The sequence below is a fragment of the Typopeltis vanoorti genome, chromosome 11 (assembly GCF_054136105.1).
Source record: "Typopeltis vanoorti isolate ZY-2024b chromosome 11, IOZ_Tvanoo_1.0, whole genome shotgun sequence".
NCBI classification, from domain to species: Eukaryota; Metazoa; Arthropoda; class Arachnida; order Uropygi; family Thelyphonidae; genus Typopeltis; species Typopeltis vanoorti.
Window position 1 is genome coordinate 68193433 of NC_143559.1, and position 19555 is coordinate 68212987.

General features: G+C 38.3%; 1 protein-coding gene across 1 annotated transcript in view; it reads left to right on the top strand.

Annotated features, from left to right (window-relative positions):
- Positions 1-19555, top strand: part of LOC150101694 (HAUS augmin-like complex subunit 3) — a 203207-nt gene that overhangs the window by 166876 nt on the left and 16776 nt on the right. The window contains exon 13 of the mRNA XM_090400697.1: positions 9665-9845. Within this exon, the coding sequence (XP_090256823.1) occupies positions 9665-9845 (181 nt within the window). The remainder of the gene's footprint in view (positions 1-9664; positions 9846-19555) is intronic.

A 19555-nucleotide genomic window follows, 5' to 3' on the forward strand; every position in this document is an offset into this window, starting at 1 on the left:
GCTCACTATTGCAAACAGTGAAAGTTCAAAACATTTGAAGCAGCTTTCACTATAGCCAATCAGATTCTAGCAATGATGCCATAATCCACTCTCTGAAATTTACATTTATTGAACACAGACAAATATATTTTTAATTTAATCTCTTCAACATTATATAAAGCAGCATTGTACTGAATATTTGACATAGAAGTAAATGTGAAAAGAAACTATACCATGCTTTGGATGATAGGATAGCCTGCAGCTCAGCATGTATACTAAATGTTACTAAGTATATTATTAGATAACAATTTACATATGTTTATTCAACAAAATTTTCAGCCTAGTATTCAGCCATCTTTTATTAGCTACATAAATTAAAATGAACAAACAAAGCAGAACAGAATGACATGAAATTTCAAGCAGCGAACTAGGATCTAAGTTTCCATTTTAGTTTCATTAAAAAGAAAGAAAAAAATAATAGTTTATTTTACTTAATGGACAAATCCAGCTTACAATCTATCAAAAACCAACAGACACTGGACATTACCTGCACTTCAAATCATCTCACCATATTGTGCAAAAACTCAGCATAATACATATGCTTAAAAATAGTGAACAATATTATCTCAGAAGAAAAAGATCTCCTTGATGAACTCACTCTCATATCTCAAACATTAGCAAACAACGGTTACCTAAAAAATATAATCAAAAAGATTCTTCATAGAAACCCTCCATAGCAGCAACCTCCTGTCGCGCAATATACATCATCCATCGTCATCCATTATGCGGGCTCAGTGTCAACAAAAATAGCCAAACTCCTTAAGTCTTTCAATGTCATAGTTGCTCTCAAACCTGTCAAAACTATACGTCACATTTTTAGATCTCCTAAAGACATTAATGCCTTCTTTAAATATGCAGGTGTAGACAACATTCCATGTTCCTGTGGATTAAATTACATAGGCCAAACATCAAGAAACCTGCAAATTCGAAAAGAAGAACGTATATAAATGTGTTGACGTGAACAACAACAGAACAGATACTTCAGGATTAGCCCATCACTTCTCGATCTTTAACCACATCATCGATTGGGATAACAGTTCCATGCCTTATATTGAAGATTTTTGATGTAGATACTTTAAAGAAGCCGCAGTTATACTCCGCTCTGTAGAAAATCTAAACAGAAATCAAGGAATGATTCTGAAAGACATCTGGAAAAGCCTAATAAATTCACTCAGCTTACCAGAATTTCATTTCGCTAAAAACTATATAATGCACTCGATAAACAATGACTGAGACATCACGTTCCATGCTTATGATGTTACACATCAGTTTTAATTTATTTGACTGGGTTACTCCAAATCTTCTTTTTGACTAGCAAATGTTAGTATGTACCATTATACTTGTCCTGAAGAAGCCAGACAGAATAGCTGGTGAAACTTGTTGACAATTTGTGCATATCATTTATTAATATCTGGTCGACGGATGAAACCAAGAAAAAGTTCAAGTTTTAAAAAATAACAGTGTTGAAAACTTTAACAGAATGACTTCTCAAAACTAGGAAAGAATAAGGCAATCATTCATGTTTAAATTTGGTTTGTAGAGCAGAGCTTCATAGCTCTTTTATAATGTCTTTCCATTACAAAATGGCTTTGGAACCTTAGTTTTATTCCATTGAACTTGTGTTTATCAGAATAGTATGCTTAGCAAGACTAGACCATATACAATGTATTATGCATGTCCATATGAACAGTATCTTTTTAAAACTTAAATATGATTTATATAAATGTTTAATTGCTCCTAAATGATTCTTTGTTTTGTTTTCCTTATAATCTATATACATTTCAAATATTTGACAAAAACCATCTGCTCAGATACATCTTGAAGGCAATTATAAATTTCATAATAATCTTTAGTTAAAAGTATATCAACTTTTAATGTAGTACTTAACTACATTAAAACTAGCTGAAACCTTCCCCTTGATATTGTCTGTGAAAAGTGGGACACCAGAATCTCTCTCTCTCTCTGGTGTCCCTATTTAGATAGCTACATTAAGTTAAAAATAAGTGCATCTTCTACACACAAGAATAGGTTCAAGGCATTGGTTGTTTAATGCATAAGACAGAATGCTTTCATTTAATTGGTATATATTAATGCTAAAAATATCAGGAATAAGAGGGAGGAATTTTTTTGGTATCTGTTAGTGCAACCTTGCCAAAAGTTATAGGCATTAGTTAGACTTGGATAACAGCAGATGACATAGTAGCGGAGATAGAATGCAATAGATTTAGCATTTTCAGGGAGAACAGACTAGACAGTATTGGGGGGGGGGGTTGATGATAGCAGATGAATTGCAGCCAACAAGAGTGGAAGTAGTCAGATAGATGGCAATTCTTTTAAATCATTCTGGTGTGAGATTGAGGCCAATAGCACAAAATATAAAATTGATTACTGCTTTAAGCCAGGAGGTGCAAGCGATGATGTGGAAGACATGCATCAGTAGATTTGTACAATGAGTATAAGTTTAGTAGTTATTGTTGAGGACTTCAACATCCAAGACATAGATTGGAAGGAGGAAAGACCACATGGCAGGAAGGAAATGGAATTTATATATTTACTGAGAGATAATTACTTGAATTAAGAAATGGTATATGTGGAACTATAAAGCATGATTATAATACACTTAGGAGGCAGCTTGAAGCAGTACATGACATAAAGATCTGCAAAAGAAGAATGTACACAATGCATGGAGTATAGTCAAGGGATATCTGGAGAAAACAATATCACACTGTATATCCAATATCCAAAGTCAGGAGTGTAAATCGAGTAGGTGTTATAAATATGGTCAGGTACCATTGTTTTGAACCCATGAATAAAAGGAAGGAAGGATAGAACGAACTTTCCACGTCTCGTGAAAGTGACCTGTGACACATCGACTGACAAGCACATCCAAATTAATAGCACGTTCAAGATCACTTGCCTCCAGTTGTGCATATGTCCTCAACCTGATTCAACATTTGTCCAGAGAAAACAAGGACACTCAGTCATCATCTTCGAAGACAACTTGAAGAAAAACGCCAAAATGGAGACAGCAATTCAATCATCGGCTATAAACAAGTTAAATTAGTGCAAAAATCAAGTGAGCTACCATGGAGACCAGTATGCAGGAACTGCATAGAGAATGTGCAAGACTTGTGGTCAAATATATTCCCACAGAACCTTGCACATCCACTTCATTAACAGCCATGGCCTCAACTCCAACCTTAATAGTGTCCACTATCTTCAGTCTATCAAACCCCACCCGCACTTTTTGGTAGAAACTCAAATTTCGCCTCCACAAAGCACTATTCATCTCAACCTAACTACATACTCTTCAACTCCTTTTGACCCAAGGGTGGCGTCTGCATGTATATCCTTCTTTGGTTGAAAATATCTCTAGTGGCTTAAACCACAAATGCATATGACTATACAACATGATAAGATTTCATGCCTGCTTGGGTATCCATCACCTGGTTAAACACAGGTTGCTTTTTTTCCTTGGGGAACCAGGGTAAACAGTCAAAAGTCAGCTACAGGAACAAGCTAATGCACCCAACCTAGAATCGCCCAACTTTGACCTTCTGTGGTTGAAAATATCCCTTCCCCACTCAGTCAAATTCATTTGCTGTCATCGCTCCTCTAGTGTCATCAACCACTCTGAACTGTTTAATTTCCCCTCCTTAAAAATTGATTTTCTCCAATCCCACTTTCCTAACAGCAAAATCATCCTTCTAGGAGATTTTAATTTCCACAACCCCAACTGGCTTTCCTTCTCCAGTTGTACAGATCTTGCAGGCAGAAATTCTGAAACATTTACCATCGCTAATGACCTTACGCAACTTGTTCAGATGCCAACCAGAATACCAGAAAACCCATACCACTCCTTCAAACACCCTAGGCCACTTCCTCACCCATGACCCTTACAAATACACAGTGAATGTAAATTATATATCTAGTTTAATCCTTTATCCAAGTGTAAGCAAACAAAGTTTGCACCTGAAGTATCTTCAGGAGTGGGGCAACTCGTGGCAAAGGCAGACTGAGTTCTCATCATTTTCCTTAGTATCCCATAATGCAAAGCACATCTCCTTGCGGACATGTATAATGCTATGCATTATGGGAAGGGTCATTACCCAGACCGGTTTCAACCTTTATTGAGGTCTCTTCAGTGGGAGCCAGACCCAGAGGTGATACCAAGGTCGAAGCAATGCAGAGGTCATATTTCTGAGACCTCGATAAAGGTCGAAACTGGTCTGGGTAGTGACCCTTCCCATAATGCATAGCATTATACATGTCTGCAAGGAGATGTGCTTTGCATTATGGGATACTAAGGAAAGTGATCAGAACTCAGTCCACCTTTGCCACGAGTTGCCAGAGTCCTGAAGATACTTCAGGTGCAAACTTTGTTTTCTTACACTTAGATAAAGGATTAAACTAAATATATAATTTATAGTCTAACCAAGAGAAAAAACTTCCAACATCTTTCTCTAATCCAGAGTAATTTAATAATAAGGTGTGACACCTTTTGGCAACTGGCATATGGAAATATGACTTGTGCATTGCTTCAACCTTGGTATCACCTCTGGGTCTGGGTAGTGACTCTTCCCATAATGCATAGTATTATACATGTCTGCAAGGAGATGTGCTTTGCATTATGGGATACTAAAGAAAGTGATGAGAACTCAGTCCACCTTTGCCACGAGTTGCCCCAGTCCTGATGATACTTCAGGTGCAAACTTTGTTTGTTTACACTTGGATAAAGGATTAAACTAAATATATAATTTATAGTCCAACCAAGTGAAAAAAACTTTCAACACAGTGAATGTAGTGGACCCTCTAAGTAATTCTAACTGCAGTCTAGTGTCTAGTGCTCTTTCCCCCCCCACCCCCCACAATAACACTTACACAGCCACTCCCATACAAGAGTAGTTTGGCATTATATCAGTGCCAAGTGGGACAGCCTCCATGACTTCTATTACTTTGACTATTGCATCCAGCCTTCCAATCCAAATATATGCACAGAACTTATCACCAAAGTAATCCTCACTGCATGCAAAATACAATCCCACACTAATCTGACTTGCCATTCCCTAAGTAAATCCTGGTTCTCCAAAAGATGTGCCAAAGCTGTACAAATGAAAAACGAAACATGTCATAACTGGCTCAAATCAAGAACTCCATTCTCCTTTAGAATTTATACTCAAGACTGAAACAGATGCAGAAGAACAAAACAGAGTTCAGAAGAGCAAAAAGCAGGAAACTGGCAGTCTGCCCGAACAGCAGCTGAGCCTTTTGGTCTCTCTCCAAAGCAATTGGTCGTAACTTCTGCCCAATTCCTATCATGCACAGATTACTCTATTGCATCATCACCCACAGAAAAAGCCAATCTCCTGGTTTCACACTTTGCTTTCAATGCATGCATAACTGACAATAGTAAATGCACCCTAACCATTCCAGATTCCCAACATACAGTGCCTCCTATATCCTTTTGTCAGAAAAATACCGAACAAATTAGACACAAAAAACGTTCCCTGGCCCTGATAGCCTTCCTCCAATTATCCTGAAAGTTTGTGCACCAGAACTGACTCCTATCTAATGTTGCCTGTATATACTCTCTTATTCCACTGGAATCTATCTCACACCTGGAAATTGGCCTATATTCAACCAATTTTCAAGAAGGATGACAAGTCTCTTCTGTCCAACTATTGCCCTATCTCGCCCACCTCAGTCCTATCTAAAGTAATGGAAAAAATCATCAATTCCCAACTCCTACACTACCTTGAAGGCACCCACCTAATAAACAACTGCCAATATGGATCTACTGTTGATCGTCACTACCAATCAACAGTAGATCTGCTCACATATGTCACCTATCTCTGGACATATGTCATGGAAAAGTTTGGTGAATTTCAAGTGGTTGTACTTGATATCTCCAAAACTTTTAACTGGGTCTGGCACAAAGGTTTACTAACATTGTTTGATCTGTCCCAGGACTTCTGTAGTTGGATTGCCAGCTTTCTGTCTGGATGTACACTATGTGTGATGGTGGATGGTTCCTTATCCTCTCACCATTCAACTAATGCTGGGATTCCACAAGCTTCTGCCCTTTCACTAACCCTCTTCCTTCTATATACTAATGACCTACTTCAATTGACCTTGAACCCAAAACACAGTTTTGCAGACAGCACATTACACTCGCTTTCATTTGATGGACCTTACTCTACACAACTCGCCTCGACCTACGGAACATCAATCACCACTGCCCTCGATTCTGATTTCCAAGCCATTCCTCCAATTGGGTAAAGATAATTTCATTAATTTCAATGCTAGTAAAACCCAGTTCTGTCTTATTTCTCACAAAAAAAGAATAATTTTCTCCAGTATTATTTTTGATAACACTCAGATTTCCAGACAATATGAGATTTCTCTTCTTGGAATTATCTTGACAACAAGTCTCTCCTGCCATAAACACATCACAAAAACCTTGCATCCTGAGCTTCTATAAAACTAGGATTTCTCTTTCACTCAAGATATTGGTGGGAGGACTAGGGGACATCCATGGAAGCTGGGCAAGAGTGTGGTTAGTAAGGGTGTTACAGCTGAGTTTTTTACTTTTAGAGTGGTGAATGAATGGAATAAGCTGCCTGAGTCTGTTGTGGGTGCTATGACAGTGAATGAGGTCAAGGCAAAGTATGATAGATACTGTGTGAATGTCAAATAGTTGTGATGGACATGATGTTTAGGGCCTCCCTCAGTGAGTCTAAGGACTCCTTTGAGTCGCCCATAATAATAATAATAATGCTACTTCACCTCTGAACAGCTGTTAACCTTATACAAATCACAAATCAAATCTGCTCTCACATTTGGAGTAGGGCTCCTAGTAGCTTCCTCAAAATGCTTGGCTCGATACAGAGGAGAGCAATTAGATTGATAAATGGCCCATCTCTTACCAACTCACCCCCCCCCCCCCACTTTTGCACAGACATTTGGTTTCTACAACTTGTGTATTCTATAAATATTTCCATGACAAATGTTCATCTGAAATAGCGTCAATAATTCCCCCACTCAGTATTAAGCCCATTGGAATACGTGCAACTGCCACCCAACATCCCATCACAGTATACCTTGAAACCCATAGAACAAGTTTGTTCTACTCCTCCTCCTTCATTTCTGCTATTGCTGTACTGTGGAATAGTCTTCTCTCTGATGTGTTTCCCAAGGAATACAATATGCAAGCTTTTCAATCATATGTAATCAAGTTTCTCCTTTCCCAACCCACTACCTATATATGTTACTATAGGTTGATCAACCAATCTCTTATATATGGGCCCAACATAAAAATAAATAATTAAGTTCGATGGGTGAGAGTAGTATCATTAAGCATGACTGCAAAAAAAAGAAAATGTTGTGGAGGATATATAAGGAGATAAGTGGCTAACTCATGAACAGTACAAGCAGTAGGCAAGAAAGGTGACCAGCATGGTAAGGAAAGCAAAATCAGGTTATTAGAGGAAATTAGCTGAGCAGGTAAAAGGAAATCCTAAAGAGTTTTTTTTTTTTCATTATGTGGCAAGTAGGAGGAAGAATGATTATGGAATGATAACCTTAATGAGCAGATTACAGAGGAGTGACAGAGGCAACAAAATTGTTGAGCTACTAAGTGACTGCTTTGCAAGGGTATATTATGCAAGTGAAGATATTATTATGGCAGATGTGACAGGGACTGATGTGAGAACGGCGATGGATGAATTGGAGATATTTAGGATATTTCAGAATATTGAATTGAATGCAAATACAGCTGTGTGATATCAGCTCGCATTTTAAGAGAATGTGAATGGGAACTGTCGATGCCTTTGACTAGGCTGCTATTTTGTCTCAGCTCTTGCAAAGTTGTAAGAGAGTGGAAGGAGGGCAACATAAAGGAGGAACGAAGTCTCTGATAGTAATTATGGACCAATTAGTACCTCAGTCTCAGTACTGGTGATAAAAGTACTGGAAAAGTTTCTCAAAAAAGAGAATTTAGGAATGGGTGGAGAATAATATGATACTCTGTGAAGAGCAACTAATGGCTTTGTGAAGGGTTGGTCATGCCTTAGTAATCTTCTAATTTTTGGAGGACAGCTGATATGGATAAAGAGAATCACTACACAATGATACTGTTTGATTTTGCAAAAGCATTTGACAGGATACCACATGACACTATGTTATGCAGCACATGGGAATGGATATGAAATTGGTGATATATCCTTTTATCCATATATGGATAAAATGATAGTTGAATAGATACTGAAAAGTAGTGTATATGGAGGAGCATAAACCCCCCAAGAGAAGGCAAGTGACTAGTGGTGTGCCACAGGCTACTTGTTTAATTTGTACATAAATGATATAGGAAATAATTTGAAGAGTGATGTGCAGTTTGCTGATGATGCAAAGTTGGGTAAGGTAATAGTTAATCAAGGTGATGTACAGACCTTACAGGATTATTTAAATAGGCTTACCATTTGGGAAAAACATGGTGGATGTTAATTTAAATGTGGAAAAGCGAAAAGTTATGCATTTTGAGATACACAATTACAAGCTATGTATCACATTATGAGAACTGGACTCCAGGGAATTGATTAAGCCTTGAATCAGGGAGTAGTAGTAGATAGAGAGTTGAAGTTTAGAGACATATTGCTGAAGTAACTAGGGTACTTCATAGGATTACTTGAGTACTGAAGAGCACACTAACATGCAGATGTATGAGAGTTATCATCCTCTTTATAAACTGTGATACAACCACATCTGAATTACTGTGCTTGGGTCTGGTCACCTAGGTTTCTTGGGGATGAGAAAGTGGTGGGAGAAGTAGTTAAGAGTGACCAAGATGGTGAGTGGTCTGAGGAATACTCCATATGATGAGAGATTGACTGTCTGTGGATTGCAAAAGTTGGTTTATAGGTGAAAAGGGGAGGAGGGGGGGATATGATTGATATGTTTCAGTTACTTAAAGGATTTTATAGAATTCATGCAGGGGAAATATTTTAGCACTTAGCTAGAGGGGCAGGACAAGAGGGCATTCCTGGAAGTTTGGTAAGGGTGTGGTTAGCACAGGTGTGAGGACTAGATTTTTTGTTTGGAGAGTGGTGAATGAACAATTACAATCAATTCAACAATTGATGTTGCATTGATTGTATCAACAATTGTGTTGATAATCTGTGTCTCCCATGATGAGTCTTAGGACTCCTTGGAGATGCCTGTACAATAATAATAATTGCTATCACTGTTAAGTCTTCTATTTACATTTATATTTTCCAAAGGAAGATGGTGCCATTAAGTGTTGCTGTTTTCTAAGCTGGAAGACATTGTATGCTTGGCTTTTTATAATAATATTTTGTAGTAAGAATGGAATCATAAGTGTCTAGTAATATATTCATTCTAGGATAACTTGTTAGTTACCTGCAGAGTGTATAAATTTAAATGCTATCAAAGCAAGGAAATTTTTAAAAATGGTCTGTCCAATATACTAATGAGTATTTGTATTAGCATAAAGCATAAATATGTAAATTATATAGTGTGTGTTTCTCATTTGTCATCATTTAAATGCTGTAAATATATCTCAGGACGTGGAAAGTAAACAGTCTCATTTTGTTTTCTCCTTTTTTTTCAGGGAAAATAGTCTTGAAACACTCGAACTTTTAACTTCCAAAGATAAATGCACTTTTAAAGATGGACTTCTGAATTCAAATTTTAGGAATCTTGGTGATGTGATTAACACACTAAAGTACAAATTAGAAGTACTTGAAGAAGATCTATCAGATATTATAAAAGAAGTTGAAGAAAGAAAAAGGGTACGTATGTCATCTCAATAGGATCCTGACCTCCCTTTAACTCTAGCAAAAAAATTTTCTATTTTATGCTCTTCATAACCATATATTCTATACACTCCAGGGCCATCTAAAATAAATATCATCATCTTCAATTTCCTGATATGTACCCCCCCCCCCCCAAGGGGTGTTCAGGTTACAACAACAGCACTGCATAATTAAGTTTATATTATTGTTAATCTCCTATCGACAATTTTCCTCCAAATCAATCTATTATTTGTGAGCACTCCAAGATTGACATATCTAAATTCCGTGCATCTAAAGCATTTCTGACTGAATCAGTCCACCAAGACGTTGGTCTTCCTGCCATCTTGGAATCACACCTGTTTTGCTAATCTTTCCTCAGCCATTCTGTTTAGGTGACCACCATACCACCTTCGTACCTCCATTAGGTTAGCTCTGCTGACGCATTCTTGAATGCTAACAATGTCAAGTTCATTTCTAATATCTTCATTTTTAATATGATTTTTGGTTTAATCCCCTAATTTTTCTCAGAACCCTCATATCTGTGGTCTCTAGTCTTTGATCCAATGTTTTATTTCCAACCCAATTCTCAGATCCATAACTTAAAACTGGTTTAAACACACTCTTGTATACTGCTAGTTTGGTCTTTTGGCTAATTTCTCTCTTATTTCATATAAATTTATTCAGCTGGCTGCCCACCATACCAGCTTTGCTTATTCTGTCTATTTCCATATTTAATCTGCCATCTTCACTAAAAATTGTGCCTAAATAGTTGAAATATTTTAGTTATTCTATAGAATCTCCATTCAGAATGCAGCTAAGTTTTTTATGCTTTTAGTATTTTTATTGCCGATCCTTATGCCAAATTTGTTACATCAGTTATTCGATTTAGTTAGTGAATCCTGGAGACTTGCACTAAATGTGTTTAGGAGTACATCATCTGCATAAAGCAAAGAGCTAAGTTTGACAAATCCAATTCTAACATCAGGCCTGAAGCCACTTTCTTTCATAAAGTGCATCCCTGATTTTACATGTAACCATCGTCCTGTATTCCCTTTAATTCTGACTGCTGACTGACAACAAATATAGACTATGTATTGCTCTGTATAATGTTCCATTCAACCTATATAACTAGTGTTTTGAAAAGCTTTTCTTTTCAAAACACTTCAAGGCACCTTGTCATATACCTTTTCTAGTTCTAGAAAACCTAAGTACAGATCTTTGTCATATTCCCATGATTTCTCAACTTATATAGCTCTACTACGAGAGCTCTACTCCAATCATCTAGTCAGAAATAAATCTCTCTTTACATAAAGTTGAACCTCTTTATCATCTTCTTGGCTAACGTTTGGGAGTGATGCTACCGAAATGTTTCCATCAAATGGAATAATACATAGTATGGCTCCAAACTGATGTCTATTGATCCAGGCCTATTTGTTGCTTATAGGCTGCAGCTCTTTACATATCATGGAAACACTCATGGTATGGCTTATCTTGCTATCACCAAATACAGATTCTCTGGGTTCTGACAGATGAGATAGTCAGGTCAGCCTTTTCAAAGAGCAGCTCCTGTCAGTTCTACTTTAGGCCTACTTAATTGTCTTGGTGTCATTGTCTCTTGTACTTTATTTCTTCAGCATTTGCTAATTGTAAGTCTCAGAATAATTAAATGCTACATTGTGAAGGTATTTATCCCAAATGACACCTCCACTATTATTCCTCTGTGAAATTCTCTTTTTCTATACTCGTTATTTGGAACACAAGCTGAGAAGTTACTCTTATCTTAATGGACAATATAGGAACACTCCAGTTGTAGGAAACAATTGGAGTGTTCAATGATTTTTGATAACATATATTGAAATCTTAAAATAAATTAGTACTGGAATTAGATTTTGTCTGTATTCAAAAGTTTTTCTAATAATGCTTAAGAAATTTTTAAAATATGTTATCAGCTGTATTTTTGTTATGAGAAATTCAAAATTTTTTCCAAGAAAAGGCTTTAAATCCTGCTACTTCCTGTCAAAGTTTTGCATTTTCTAGAACTCTTCTATAATAGTGACACTATTTGAAAATGACCTCACATCAACACTTGCAGAATAATGGCAATTTTTAACGATCCCTAGATTACTTGAAAATCAGCAGGGTTGATTTTCCAGTAATCTGCTAATATTAACTACACAACCAGTCTTGACAGGTATACATATCAAAGTCACCATGGATGTGAAGTGCATAGTAATATTGTAATACGATTGATATTACATTGAAATATAATGGACACAGAGTGCATGAGAAGTGATATATTTCATCCATATAGACTATTATCAATGTGGGTAATAGTCTATATTTTAATATAAATATATTCAAGTTTTAAAAATATAGAACATGGTGTCTTTAGAGTTTTGCTAAATGAAATTTGAGCTACTAACTAGTGCTACGAGATATTTTTACACATAATACGGGCTGCCACTACCGCATGGGTAACTGGGCATTTGTCCAGGGCGGAAAATGGCAAGAGCAGCCAATTTTCATAAATTTATACAAAATTTTCAGGCATATTATTTTTTTAATATTTTTTTATTTATATTACACAGCACGAGTTGAATATTGATTGACTGAGCAAGTTCCTTAAGTGCACTCACATTCACAATCATGCAGATTTGCTTACTTTGCGCATCTTAAAACTTTTGGTGGCACGCAGTGGTGTTCGCACGACTACCATCATAGGGAAGCATTTGAAAAATCTCGTTAATTATGTTGAGATATAAAACAGTTATCGGGTGCTCTATACCATAAAAGCAAAGTGAAAAAGATGCAAATATTAAAAATATGAGTGGTTCCTTGAGTAGATTCTTAAAATCAGATAATTATGATGATAGGGGTAGTGAAATAGTGCTTCAACTTCACAAAATCAAGAAACTAATGAGAAAATCATAATGTTAGAAATTATGGAAGAACTAATCTCCGAATCGCCACTTTCCAAAGTGTTGAAAGAAAAGCAAAATATAGAATCACAAGAATTTACAAGCAGTTGCACCCCTAGTGAAACTCAAAGAAGTGAAATTTCGTATGATCCTACAGAATGGCCTCAGATAATTAATGATTCATTGAGATTGTTCATAGTAGAGAAAGGACTAGCACAAATTGGTAACTGATGAAGAAAATAAATTTAATTTTCTGCAAGACAGTCATAGTTGCCGTTTCAAACCATCATATTATAAAAGACAATTACATAATGGTGAAGGTCGTGGTTAATATATTCCCATAAAAACAGTACAGTGTTTTGCTTTTGTTGTAAGCTTTTTTCGTCTATTCAAATTGCATTGACAACAGTAGGTAACAGTGACTGGAAACATTTATGAGAAATTTTAATTGACCATGAAAACAGTAAGAGTCATTTAATAGCTCATAACAAATGGATAGAATTGGAAGTTAGTGTAAAGTCTGAAACAACTACTAATGAGACCCAACAGAGAATCTTGAATGCAGAAGCATGTCACTGGCAAAATGTATTGGAATGGCTTTTGGCAATTGTGCAATTTTTAGGACAGCAGTGTTTATCCTTTCGTGGATCATCAGATAAACTCTATGAACACAATAATGGTAATTTTTTAAAACTGGTGGGATTAATAGCAAAATTTGATTCATTACTGTCCGGACATATATTGAGAATTCTTCATCATCATCATCATCATCATCATCAAATTCCTGCCATGTACCCTCAAGGGGTGTACAGGATATCCCCCCCCCCCCACCCCCCCCCCCCCCCACCCCCCCCCCCCCCCACCCCCCCCCCCCCCCACCCCCCCCCCCCCCCACCCCCCCCCCCCCCCACCCCCCCCCCCCCCCACCCCCCCCCCCCCCCACCCCCCCCCCCCCCCACCCCCCCCCCCCCCCACCCCCCCCCCCCCCCACCCCCCCCCCCCCCCACCCCCCCCCCCCCCCACCCCCCCCCCCCCCCACCCCCCCCCCCCCCCACCCCCCCCCCCCCCCACCCCCCCCCCCCCCCACCCCCCCCCCCCCCCACCCCCCCCCCCCCCCACCCCCCCCCCCCCCCACCCCCCCCCCCCCCCACCCCCCCCCCCCCCCACCCCCCCCCCCCCCCACCCCCCCCCCCCCCCACCCCCCCCCCCCCCCACCCCCCCCCCCCCCCACCCCCCCCCCCCCCCACCCCCCCCCCCCCCCACCCCCCCCCCCCCCCACCCCCCCCCCCCCCCACCCCCCCCCCCCCCCACCCCCCATTAAATTTGAAATTTCTGGTAATATTTGCTTGAAATAATGGGAAAGAAGATGGTGCTATATGGGTAGGATGCACACAAGGAAACTGCTCTCTAGGCAGGAAATAGCAATAGTGGTGCGAGATATATGCAGGGATTTTACAACAAAAAAATGAAAACTTTAGTTTCCGAAAATCTCCACATATATCTCGCCACGATTTTTAGCTTTAATTTTTGGAGGAAAAAGTGCAAGTTACATTCGAGTAAATACAGTATGTTTATGCCAGTGTAAAGGAAATTTGCTTTTATATGTAATTTTTTGAGGATTCAATAACTTTTGAATCCTCAAAACTAGCAGCAACTAAGTTGGAACTAGGCTTACCTGAAATAAATTTCATCAATGTGTTGGACTGTTTTTTGTCTTGCTCAGTTCATAAGAAATTAATTCTCTCTGTTCTTGCTCACTTTTATTACTTAATTTCTTATGAACAGTTTCAAAATGTCTCTTTACAGATTAATTGACAAGAAATACTTCCAATCTATATTTTAATGACTTAAAATTGAATAAAATCCAAATCCACATATATACACACTTTAGAAAATGGATACGTTCTTTACAAAACACAAAATAAAAGATATATCAAATGATGGTGAAGGAGTCATGCAGCATCTGGCTGCCTGACGAATGAAACTTGTACATCAGTATATTGCGGAGATAGATGGCTTGGATATAGGATCTTTGTTTCTTATTACTTATTATTACTAAAACAGTTGGTAGGGTTTGCTTTTTCATTGCATTTTTATTCTGTATCGCTGTACTTAATAAAATTGTATTATATTAATTTAAAATATACAAGTCAGTGAAGATTTTGAAATGTATTTTTTTATTTAATTATTTTTTGAGGTGAACCCTGGGTTGCATGCCAGAAAAAAAGTCGTTGGCTTGCCACGTTTGGCATGCATGCCAAGGGTTGCTCACCTCTGCTCTGGACTAACCATAGATAAAGAATACAATGAATATGTTTTCAACAGTTTCAATAATGACGCAAATGATATAAATGTGTAACAGATTAAAAAAAAACTAATGATGAATCAGACATTTTAGCATTTTTTAGGGTAAAAAGGAAATCATGCCTGTTAATTTTTATACACTGCATAAACGCATCAAAAGGGTTGAGCAAAAACCCTAATATAATAGGGAACTGCAGAAATATTATTACCGGGACCCTAAAACCTTGTCTATGGCCTTAGTTATATGCAAAATTAGAAGAAGAAGAAAAAAAGAAAAAAAACATGTTTTCACAAATGTTTACTGACTGTGCAGTGCCTGCTGCTGAGACGCAGCTGCCACGGTATAAGCAATAACCAATAAAGCAATGACCTTACCATGCATTTTATTGTTTTATTTTTTAAGAATTTGAATTATAGTACGATGTAAAGCAGTGTTTCTCAACGTTTTTTGGATCATGCCCCACCTCAACGGCCTAATGTCCCCCCCCCCCCAGCTTAATAATCAGCCAAGTTCTGAAAAAGTATAACATAAATATCTACTTTAAATAAAAAAGGAACATAGGTAAAACTGTTTTTAATTTGACTTTCTTCAATGAATATAAATTTTATATTACACTTTGTATATTATAAAACATAAATCAAACTGAACTCAGGAAAACAAAATCCAAGTTAATGCGATCCTTGAGCTTGATGTCTGCTGCAAAAGAGTTTTTATTTGAGGTAGTAATTTAGTCATTTTCAATCTCAAATTGCCATGATTTGTGATATGCAGATGATTTCTTTTTTTTCAGTAGTAAGTCATTTACAGCACTAAAGCCACATTCAGCTAAATATGATGATGGGAAGGGCAACAGTATTTTATTGCAAAACTAGTTGAATTTCGGTATTTCATTTTCTATCTTTAGAAAGCCATGCCATTGTTCCTTTTATGTTGAATAAATTTCTAATAGACTCAACAATTTGCTTTTCTGAGAGTTCTTGATACTGTATTTATGTTGACTGCTGTACTAGCGATATCAGCTTTTTTTTTTTTTTTTTTTTGGAAAGTCAGGGTTGCAACATCGATAATTTATCACCGACAATGTGAGTTTTTTTTGAGTATATCGGTGATGAATGCAACGTTTTCTAATTGCCCCCCTGTGGGGCGTATGCCCCATGCTGAGAAACACTGATGTAATGGTTTTGTTATATTTATATTTTGTTTCTTTTAGTTGTAATTATAGTTATTAAAAACTATTTATTAAGTAATAAAAATTAATAATTTAACATAAATAAAAGAATCATCAACAAATAAAATCATGTTTCACGTGAAAACCCCCAAAAAAAAGTGCTGCCCGGAGCAGACCATCCCCTCCGCACCCCTCCTAGCTGCTCTACTGGATCACATTATGAAAGAAACTGGCATTAAACCTAATATCAAAATAGAAGTGTTCATCTCAGTTATTAAGGGTCAGAGCCAAATAACTAGGAGACCTCCACATCACCTTTCAGAAATGCAGAGAACCGACTACGGCTTCTGACCTAATGTCCAACCCTAACCTTAACGTGATGCACCCCATTAATAAGTATCTACTATGTACTGAAGAAATGAGAATGGGTTGGCAATTTGGGACTTAGCTGACCAAATTGTGTTCTCTCTCTCTCTCTCTCTCTCTCTCTCTGGTGGCTTAAACCACAAATGCATATGACTATACAACATGAGATTTCATGCCTACTGGGGCATCCATCACCTGGGTTAAGCACAGGTTGCTTTTCTCCTTGGGGAACCAGGGTAAACAGTCAGAAGTCAGCTACAGGAACAAGCTAATGCACCCAACCCAGAATCACCCAACTTTGACCTTCTTTGGTTGAAAATATCCCTTCCCCACTCAGTCAAATTCATTTGCTGTCTCTATCGCTCCCCCAATGCAACCAACCACTCTGAGCTCTTCTTCAATTTCCTCTCCTTAAAAATTGATTTTCTTCAATCCCACTTTCCCAGCAGCGAGCATTAAAATATCCTCCTAGGAGATTTTAATGTCCATAACACCAGCTGGCTCTCCTCTTCCAGTTGTACAGATCTTGCAAGTAGAGATGCTGAAACATTTGCCATCAACCTTATACAACTTGTTCAGATGCCAGCCAGAATACCAGATAACCTGAACCACTCCCCAAACACCCTAGATCTCCTCCTCACCAATGACCCCTCCAAATACACAGTGAAAATAATGAATGAGCCCCCCCCCCCCACCCTCCAGGTAATTCTGACTACAATCTAGTGCTCATCTCCTCCTCCATGCAACAACGCTTTCATAGACACTCCCATAGAAGAGTAATTTGGCATTAGAACCGTGTCAAGTGGCACAGCCTCTGCAACTTCTATGCCACATTCCCATGGTTGGGACTATTGCTTCTGTCCTTCCAACCCAAACATATGCACCAAACTTATTACCAAAGATCCTCACTGGCATGGAAACATACATTCTGCACACTACTCTGAACTGATATACCTAACTGACTGAAATCAAGAACCTCATCCTCCTTTTAGAGCTTATACTGAAGCCCGAAATAGATGCAAAAAAAACAGTCAATGCTTCCAAAACAGAGTTTGAAAGAGCAAAAAACAGGCAACTAGCAGACTGTCCAAACGGCAGCCGAGCCTTTTGGTCTCTTGCCAAAGCAATTGGCTGTAACTTTTGCCCAGCACTATTCTCACCTTTATCATACCCAGATGGCTCTATCCCATCATCACCCGCAGAAAAAGCCAATCTTCTAGCTTCACACTTTGCTTCCAGTTCATGCATAACTGATGATGGTAAATGTCCTCTAACCATTCCAGACACCCAAAATATAATGCCCCTATATCCTTTTGCCAGAATGAGATCAGAAAAATACTGTCCAAATTAGACACAAAAAAAGTCTCCTGGACTTGATGGCATTCCCCCAATTGTCCTGAAAGTTTGCGCACCAAAACTGACTCCTATTCTATGTCTCCTATATATACTTTCTTGCTACACTGGAATCTATCCCACAAACTGAAAATTGGCCTATGTTCATATGTTCAACCCATTCCCAAGAAGGGCGACAAGTCACTGCCATTCCAACTGCCACACTATCTCACTAAGTCAGTCATGTCTAAAGTAATGGAGAAAAATCATCAATTCCCAACTCCTACACTACCTTGAAGACACCCATCTAATAAATGACTGCCAGTATAGATTCTATCACTGCCAATCAACAGGAGATATACTCACATATGTCATCCATCTCTGGACAAATGCCATGGAGCAGTTTGGTGAATCTCAAGTGGTTGCACTTGATATCTCCAAAACCTTTGACTGGGTCTGGCACTAAGGCTTACTAAGCAAACTATCATCATTTGGTCTGACCCAGGACTTCTGTAGTTGGATTGCCAACTTTCTGTCTGAACACACACCATCACACACTGTGTGTGATGGTGGATGGCTCCCTATCCTCTCACCATTCAATTAATACTTGGGTTCCACAAGGTTCTGTCCTCTCACTAACCCTCTTCCTCCTGCTAATTCAGTTGACATTCAACCCAATACACAGTTTTGCAGATGACAGCACATTACACTCCTCGCTTTCATTTGATAAACCTTACCCCCTACACAACTCACCTCAACCTACAGAACATCAACCACCACCACCACCACCACCCTCAGTTCCAATCTTCAAGCCATCCTACAATGGGGTTTGGATAACCTCATCAATTTCAATGCTAATAAAACCCAGTTCTGTCCTATTTCCTATAAAAAAGAACCAATTTTTCCCAGTATCCTTTTTGATGATACCCAAATTTCCAGACAGTTTGAGATCTCTTTTTTGAAATTACCCTCACATCAGATCTGTCCTGGCATAAGCACATCGCATCCTCAGCTTCAAAAAAACTAGAATTTCTCTTTCGTTTAAGATGTTTCTTCACCACTGAACAGCTGTTAACATTATACAAATCACAAATCCATCCAGCTATTGAATACTGCTCCCACATATGTAGTGGGGGGTCCCTAAAGCTCCCTAAAAATGCTGACTCAATACAGAGGAGAGCAATTAGACTTATTAATGACCCATTTCTTACCAACTCACTCTCCCACCCCCCACTTTCGCACACATTTGGTTTCCACACTATGTGTATTCTACAAATATTTCCATGGGAAATCCTCATCTGAAATAACATCAATAATTCCTCTGCTCAGTGCTAAGCTTGTTGGAGCACGTGCAGCTGCTGCTCAACATCCCTTCACAGTACATCTAGAAACAAACAGAACAAGTTTCTTTTCCTCCTCCTTCATCCTTGCAATTGCTGCACTGTGAAACAGTCCCCCCCCCCTGCTGCTTCCAAAGAAATACAATTTACAATCATTTAAATCAAATGTAAACAAGTTCCTTTCTCCACCCACTACCTATACATGGTATTAATGTACTATAGGTTGATCAACCAACCTCTTGTGTATAGGCACAACATAAAAAAAAAAAAAAAAAAGC